The sequence below is a fragment of the Desmodus rotundus genome, chromosome X (assembly GCF_022682495.2).
Source record: "Desmodus rotundus isolate HL8 chromosome X, HLdesRot8A.1, whole genome shotgun sequence".
NCBI lineage: Eukaryota > Metazoa > Chordata > Mammalia > Chiroptera > Phyllostomidae > Desmodus > Desmodus rotundus.
The window spans coordinates 25,172,290-25,181,347 of record NC_071400.1 but is presented as its reverse complement, the minus strand read 5'-3'; the positions used below and the strand labels follow the sequence as shown (position 1 = coordinate 25,181,347).

The following is a 9,058-nucleotide window of genomic DNA, read 5'->3' as shown; positions in this document are numbered from 1 at the left end:
TCTAGGGGCATAACAACTGCTTTCAGAACCATCTCTCTGCTGGGCTGTTGAAGAAGCAATAAGGAAGGCGATGGTTGTAAAACCTGTGTCTTGCACCATATGTAAATGAACCTTACTAAAGCCCACCTACCCTTACCCAAAACAAAATGTGTGTATAGCTTTTAATCCTAAATAAAAGAGTCCTCTTTAAGAACTACCCGCACCCTGAACTGTGGATGGAAAAGACTTTCAGGATACCTCCTCAATTCCCACCTAAGAGTTCTAGAAGGAGGAAAAAGAAACATTTGGCCAGTCACCTTTCCAGTGATTCAAAAACACTGTGAAGTCTAAGGAATTCTGTAACCAATGATTAAAGAAACAGCTCCTCATTAATGAAAAGGGAATTCAGGCAGAATGGGACATGGACAAGCCACAGCAGCCGTGGAAATGTAATATAGGGTTTAAAACCATGATCATCTCACTCTCACACTTGCTGTCTCTTTGTTACTCTTTTTGAAGACACGAGGAAGGGACAGTTGATGCCTAGGGATTTCATGAAAGAAAACAGCTTGTTTCTCTCCTGGCAATTCAACAGTCGGTTTAATCATTTTAAAAAAAGAAAACACTTTCTCCTCTACCGCCTCTTCTTTATATTTTCTCACATTCTTCCCTCTCATTTTCCTCAGTTGTCTTCCACAGCTCCCTGGAGCCCTTAATTCATTTGCTCTGCACCTGTCTCCCTTTAGTTCTCTCAAAAACATTGTTTCCCTTTTTAATTCCAACGTACAAAGGGCTCTGTCACTTTTCTCCTTTACTGAAGGACTGATTTACAGCTTCTGGAGGCCCACAACCTGATGCGGTAGCTGGGTTTCCTAAAGCACTTATTAAACTTTAGAGATTCCCTAGATCATTTAAGCACCAGGAAATTGCAGCACTCTCAAGTCATTTTGCTCATAGGACCAAGATCTCTATTTCAAAGGTGGACATCTGGGAGAAGGCACACTAAATTGCCAGTTTCAGAATGGCCAATGTAAAGGAAAATATAACCAATCATAATGGAGCATGCAATCTGTATAAGACATTTGCCTAGTTGCCTAGATTATTCAAAGAATTTGCTAGTAATTTTAAGAGATGTGCCTTTTCATTAACAAAGACCACACACATGAACTTGTACACCCTTGTATATTTATTCCCAGAACTAATGCAATTACAAAAATTCAACCCAGAAAATGATCTTGAAGTATCTACTATGTTCCAGGAACTGTGCCAGCCCTGGGAATATGTTAAAAAAAAATGGAGGCTTTAAGAAGCTAAGAGATTTTCAAAGATATGTGAACATTTCAATAATCAAAGAAGCATATATTGAGTGGCTGTTACCATGTACCTGGAACAATAAAGTTCAAGAAAACAGTATGTAGATATTCTGGCCTTGATATTTTAAACATATTCGTTGAATCCATAGGTTGTATTCTCTACAAAGAATGCATAATGGAAAATATCACTTATTTCAATCTTGTTTCTAAGTACTCTCATAAGTAAGAGTATAAGTACAACAATATTAGAAGGCTAAAGTCAATAACAATCACATAAAGAAAATCAATGTGAACCATCTGAAATGAAGGGGTTTTGTTTTGTTTCTTGTCTAATGGGAAGATGTTTTCAAAGGCACACTTTCCAAATGTACTCGTTGTGGTAAACCGTTTTCCCATTTCGACTGATAACAATGTCATCCAGAGATCAGCTACCAGAGATTATGAATGGTCCTGGCACCTTACCCTTTGGCTACAAAGACTGGGAGGAGGAAGGGTAGCTTAATGATTTTTTACCCTAACAGTTTCCATAAACAGATCTGTAAAATTGCAGTCACCAGCTTGCTGCTAGGGAGTGCCCATATCTGGCCCACTGTGGGCCCCTCTGGGGAAAGCAGCCACATTGGAGGAAGCTCATTTGAGCCTGGATGTGAACAGCTGGTGGCCGGGATCCTGCATCCATCTGTTCAGAACAGAGTCAGACACGTTATTTTTCACATACCCAAGTAAGGCTCAGGAGATAAAGTGACAAGCCAATTAAAGTCTTCTCTCTACCTGTTCCTATTTAGTATCCAAATAGACAAATGGATCCTGTGGATGCACTTTTCTGAGTAGAGTTCCAAGGAAAAGCAAAAAAAATTTTTAAACTTTGGGCTTTAGCAAATCACTTTGTATTCAACATAGCAAGCCTTGCTAATGGAAGTGTACATTCAGACAGAATATCCCTCATTGGAAAGGCCCCATCAATGCTGCTGCACCTTACTCTCAAAATAAAATATCTCTCATACAGATTGATTTTAACCTTCAAAAACAAACGTGTGTCAATAGGGTGCAGTGGCACTTCATTCGTGTTACTGCTATGTGGGTTAAAATGATTGTCCAAATTTAAAATTATAGAAAGTTAAAAGAATGGCAGCTTGGTCTTTAATTTATATGAAATTCACTTATATGTGATATGCATACACCTATAACTATGGCAATAACAATAATTTTACCCTCAAAGATAACATAGTGCTTTCCCTTTCAGATCTGAAAGCTGGCATTATGATAGTGTTTGTCTTTTTACTGGAAATACTTTTAAGAATACAGTATACTTTTGGCACATTTTAGCTATCACAGTTGAAAAAAGGAAATACTGATTTCAAAATGTGCCATGATTTCTGTCTGAGAAATGAAATTACACTCCAGAAAAAGAATTTGAAAAGAGTACAGAACAATTAGGATTGTTCTGTTGGCATTTAAATGCACTTGAACTTCTCTCTAAATTCGTGACCTTAACCTTTTAAGTGAATTATCATCATGATTGACTTACAGGTAACTATTAATTTGTATTGAAATAACTAAAGCATTTAGTGCTTCTAAAACGCATGCTTAATAACAGCCATAAGCAGACTTTTATAGCTACATACATTAACAATTGCTATTAAATGCTAACAATTATTAGGATAGTCTATTATAAACAGATTTTAAATGTGTTTTATATGAAAATTAGGGACTAGGATGTTATCATCTTCTATACAACACAATAAACATGAATAATTTCTCCTTAGACCCAGGAAACAGGTCCCCCATATGTATCTTCATTCTCTCATTCATACTTTTGTGAAGCAAAGATTTATAGAAAACCCACTATGTGTCTACTCAGTGCTCAGTACTGGAAAGAGGGTGATAAAACACACCTGCTTCTGCTTTTGTGGAGATTACAATCCACCGGCAGGAGACCAACATAACCAATCCCACAATAAGGTATACAGTTTTAAACTGGTGAGCACTCTGAAGGAAAAGAACACAGTATTGGCAAGAAAACAACAGAAGAGATTCCATTTAGATTGGGGTTGGAGTGATTAGGTAGCTTCCCTGAGGCAGTGGCTACTAATCTGAGGCCAGAATGAATAGTAGTTAGCATCCCAGGCCTGCAGAAAAGAAGCTATGGTACAGTATTTACATGAGAAATAGCTTTACAATAGCAAGAGCATCTGGAATGTAGTGAGCACAACTTGTGTATGTGGGGGGAGGGGAGGTGCTGACATAAAATGAGACAAGAGAGGCAGAAAGGAGCCAAATCATATAAATATTTAGGGGACTTGATAAGGATTTTGGATTTTACCCTGAGGACAATGGGAAAGTGTGATATGATCTAATTTACTGTTCAGTGCATCTCTACCTGCATCAATCAAATCCTTATACATGGCCAACTCTCAGATACCACACTTTTTCTATCCTTATTCTTTCTGACCTCTATGGTACTGAGGGTTCCTTAGAAACTTTCAGGGTATCTGTGTAGTCAAGATTATTTCCATAATACTAAGATGTTATTTGCCTTTCATTCACATTCTCTTACAAATATAACTCAATTAAGTAATTGCAAAAGCAGCTGTGGCTCAGCTCATTTGGGCATCAGCCCCCCAAACCAAAAGGTTGTGGGTTCAATTCCTGCTTGCAGCACATGCCTGGATTGCAGGTTCGATCCCTGGTCTGGGTGTGTACAGAAGACAGCCAATCGATGTTTCTCTTTCACATCGATGTTTCTTTGTCTTTCTCCCACCCTTCCCCTCTCTCTAAAAAAAATAAATATTTAAAAAATGCAAAGGCAGATATGAGAATTTAGTTATGTTTTATTAAGCCAGGCACAAAAAATAACAATACAATTCTTCTCAATTTTTGTTTGGGAAAATAGTTTTTCATGTAAATCTTATTTATGTTAACATGGAATGAATGAGTTTATTATCATTACCTTAAGGACATCAATACATAAATATTTAACTCCTGCCTGTTTTAACTTCTGATAAATAAATATCAATAGAGATAACCCACAAAGACAACAGCCCTTTGGGGTCTTTAAAAAATGTTAGGAGTATACATGGGTCCAGAGACCAATGCCAACCATTGAACAGAAACCACAACTATTCTTAAAACTGGTTGAGGCTTCCTTTCTATCAGTGTCTTTTACTGTTCCAAAATCCTCAGTCCTTAGATTGGCAATAAGAAATTGACTGTTACGTTGCAATCCAGAATGATTACTTACAACTACTGTGTAATGCATTTTGAAATTATTCTATTCTATTCCAACTGAATCAATTGTTTTCTTAACCCAGTAACCCACACTTGAAAAAATGTGGATGATCTCACTCCATTTCCAGGTTTAAATAATTACTTCTATTTTATATCTTCAAGACTGTATCTCCTGTCCCAACATTCCTCCTGGGCTCCATCTCTAACAGTTGCCTGGACATTTACTCCTTAATATTTCAAAATTACCTCAAACTAAACTTGTTTAAAACAGAAGTGATTCCCAATATATTTTTTCAGTTTTTAATTTTTAATGAACTTGTAAACAGAAAAGCTCCCATTTCAAAAGAAAAACAAAATCACACATCATTTACATGTTTACAGGTATTACACTTATTATCTAAGCAACATCCATACATGTTCAGTTTTAAGATGTTAACTAAATTTCTGTGACACATATACTTTTTTCCTAAATACCAAGAACATTACAGAGTTAATGCAGAGTCCTAAGTATAACCTAATAGTCACTAAGTTTTTCTTAAGTCTTCACTTTAGATGTTATTTCTAGCACAGGTAAGCAATAAACATTGGAATCTTTGGTAGCTACCATACAAGCTGGCTTGCAAACAAGAAGCCAACCATTCTAAGAATGTTTTAAGTGAAGAACTTGCAAACCCCAGGGATGGATATATGCACAATTGTGAACATTTGCAACCATCACAACTGTGGCTGAAGATTGTTCATGCCGTTCTTCTGAAATGACATCTCAAAGCAGTATAGTTCAAAGTAAAAGATTTTAACAAAAAAACAAAGTAATTGCCACAAAGTCTGGTCTACATTTGCAAGGTGAAATAGATTATTTAGAGACTAATTTTAAACATTTAGGTAAAAACAATTTCTGAATTCAGTAAAATTAATTCAATGAAATAAAACACAGCAAAAGATTCTAACTAAAAAAATAACATATGAACAATTTATCCACCAATTTGTGCTTGTCAACCATTCCGTTAACTTTTCTACTTGAAAAGCATACAATAGTACACTGGACACTATGTTTCGCTTTCTCAGTTAATACTCGCAATTACAGAGGCCACAACTCAGAACACAACATAATGCTGACCACAGGTAGTTTATTTTGAAGTTAAATTCTTTACACCAAGTAAATAGTTGTCCACAACCATTTGTCTGCAAGTGTGCATATGAATTCAAAGTTCTAAGTTTCAGGAGAAACAAATGCTGTTCCTAGTACTTTTACTACTTCTTCTGTTACTTAGGTGCTTGGACACCACTGGTGGCTTGGGCAGGCTGAGCCTGCCTACTTAAAAGGGCTGCCTGCTGTGTTGCTCTCTGCTTTAAAACTGTCCAGTCAAATCTGCTGTCGCCTTGTTGTTTCAGGGTACGTAGAAGATTGAGAAATAGCTGCCTCAGATATTTGTAATCTGGAGTTTCCTCAAAGCCAAGCCCACGACAGTATTTTAAGTACATAGCAAATTCATCAGGAAACCCGCTACATAACTGGTCAACAGTGATGGACATCTTTTTTTCACTAACCTTTTCATATTTTTGTTTCTTTGTGGCAGCCTTAACTCCTTGCCATGGCAGGGTATTTCTATTAAAGTACATCAAAACATACCCTAATGACTCAAGGTCATCTCTGCGACTCTGTTCAATACCAAGATGTGCATTGAGGCTAGCATAATGGATAGTGCCAGTGAGACTTTTTTCTTCTTTGTATGGTATGTGTTGCTTTGTCTTTCTGTCTCTGTATCTTTTGGCCAAACCAAAATCGATAAGGTATACTGTATTACAATAACGCCCAGTACCCATTACAAAGTTATTTGGTTTAATGTCTCTGTGAATAAAATTCTTTGAGTGGACATATTCAAGTCTACTGATCATCTGGTCAGCTAACATAAGTATAGTTTTCATGGTGAAACTTCTTGAACAAAAATTGAACAGGTCTTCGAGGCTAGGTCCAAGAAGATCCATGACCAGCACATTGTAATCTTTTTCCTGACCATACCACCATATGCGAGGGATGCCAATGCCACCACGAAGAATCTTATAGAGTTTGCTCTCGTACAGCAACTGGGCATGAGTGGCCTTCTGAGATTCTACCTTTACTGCCACTCCCTCGCCATTGGTTAAGTTAAGTGCCAGATACACGTCCCCAAAGGACCCGGCCCCGATCTTTCGTACCAGTTTATATTTCCCCCCAATGACGACTTCTGGCTTGGGGCTGCTGCTACCACCGGTCGCCATCTTGACAGACGAGCTAACTCCGGACACTTCCGGTAGGATGTAAGTAGGCCTCTGGGCTCGTTGACTGTCAGTCGTCTATTGGAGCGACGCCCTGAGGAGAAAGGGACAAAAAGCTGAAAACCTAGGCTCCTGGCGCTAGAGGGTCCATATTTCGACAGGAACCCTTATTACCTCCGCTCAGACAGGCCGCAGTTTGTGAGGAGATCCCGCTGACACCAGGTCGTCAGTCAGAGTGACACCCTGAGGAGAAAGGGACAAAAAGCTGAAAACCTAGGTTCCTGGCGCTAGAGGGTCCATATTTCGACAGGAACCCTTATTACCTCCGCTCAGACAGGCCGCAGTTTGTGAGGAGATCCCGCTGACACCACGTCGTCAGTCAGAGTGACACCCTGAGGAGAAAGGGACAAAAAGCTGAAAACCTAGGCTCCTGGCGCTAGAGGGTCCATATTTCGACAGGAACCCTTATTACCTCCGCTCAGACAGGCCGCAGTTTGTGAGGAGATCCCGCTGACACCAGGTCGTCGACTGGCGTAACGCCCTGGGGAGAAAGGGACAGAAAGCGGAAAACCTAGGCTCTTGGTGTTACAGGGTCCAGATTCCGACAGGAAACCTTATTACTTCCGCTCAGACAGGCCGCAGTTTGTCAGGGGTTCCCTCTGACACCAGGTCGTCGATGGGAGTGACGCCCTCGGGAGAAAGGGACAGAAAGCGGAAAACCTAGGCTCTTGGTCTGAAAGGGTCCAGATTCCGACAGGAAACCTTATTACCTCCGCTCAGTCAGGCCGCAGTTTGTGAGCTGTTCTCGCTGATACCAGGCTGGTCTACTAGTCTCTAGGCGCCCGCAGCAGTCTCGCTTCCGTCCAGGACTGGACAAGGGGAACAATAATTATTGTGATGACACTGTTGCCATGGCTACCGCTGGCTCCTGCCCGGAAGTAGCCCGTGGCTCCGCCCACGCGGCCTTCTTGTTATAATGGCTCCAGCCAACGAAAAATTCCCCAATGTATATTTTAAATAGGAAAAATGGAAGATTAAAAAAGCTTAGTATCATGTTCATATGAATTGGCTGAAACTAAAATATTTACAAATACATTCATGGAGAAACGACTAGGAAAACTCACAATATTAATAGTGATTAAGAGGATTTTTTGTGATTTTAATTTTTAAAATGTTTGTGACCTGGCTGCTGTGGCTCAGTGGATTGAGAGCCCGCCTGCGAACCAAAGGGTCCCCAGTTCGATTCCCAGTCAGGGCACATGCCTGGGTTGCAGGCCAGGTCCCCAGTTGGGGACACTGGAGAGGCAACCACACATTGATTGTTTCTCTCCCTCTTTCTCCCTCCCTCCCTTCTCCTCTCTCTGAACATAAATAAATAAAATCTTTTTAAAAAGAAACATGAAACTGTAATTGAATAACAATAAAAATTAAAAAAAAGAAACATGAGAAAGATTATAAAAAAATAAAGTATTTGTCTATATTTTCCATAAGTATGTATTAATACATAATCAGCTATTATTTAAAAAGTAAAACAGAACTAATCATTGTTGTAAGTCCTATGCCTCTTCTTGCCTTTCATTTTAAAGGTATGATTCTATTCATACCATCATTTGCTTTTAACATATTTTTTTAGTAATAATTATTTTAATAATGCAAACTGCCCCAGAACCATTTTGTTTTATCACCAAGGGAATTCCAATCACAGAATGGACATAGGCAGGAGTCACCCACTGCCACAAAGTAGGTTCATCCGTTTGCTCAGATACCTGATGCCATGTTCGAAGTTCTAAATGCTACACACTACTCCAGCTCTGTCTGTCTGTCTTGAAATTGTATGCAGTACAGTTTATCCCACCAGCCATCAAATGGATGGTTACAATGGTGGCAGTCTATCCTTTTGTTCAAATTGTATTATGAATAGAGCCTAAATTGTCTTTAATTTACATTACTTCTGCATCTGCCGGGGACACCCTTCCTTCTCCATTCCAGCTGTCTTTCCATACTTACCAGACTCATTTCCATTCCTGCCTTTTCTAAGAAGCCCTCCCTGAACTTCCATCCTGAAATAGTCTGTCCTCTGAACTGCCAAAGTGTTTTTTCTCTCTTGGCCCTTATCCCAATCCTTTGTATTATAATTATTTATTTAGATGTTTATTTCTCCTATTGTACTTTTATTCTTTGAAGGTAGGGATGTCTTTCTGTATATCTTGGTTATATGTAATAGACCCTACAAAGATAACTGGACACAAATTATTCATTTAACAGCTTTGTTTCTAAAACAA

General features: G+C 39.0%; 1 protein-coding gene across 1 annotated transcript; it reads right to left on the bottom strand.

Annotated features, from left to right (window-relative positions):
- Nucleotides 1-5,783: 5,783 nt before the first annotated feature.
- Nucleotides 5,784-6,779, bottom strand: LOC112310549 (casein kinase I-like). Its single transcript, XM_024566749.2, has one exon. The coding sequence runs from the start codon at nucleotides 6,777-6,779 to the stop codon at nucleotides 5,784-5,786; it is 996 nt and encodes a 331-aa protein (XP_024422517.1).
- Nucleotides 6,780-9,058: the final 2,279 nt, after the last annotated feature.

Excerpts from the sequence above, each read along its gene's own strand:
- LOC112310549 (XM_024566749.2), bottom strand. The coding sequence starts at position 6,779 with ATGGCGACCGGTGGTAGCAGCAGCCCCAAGCCAGAAGTCGTCATTGGG.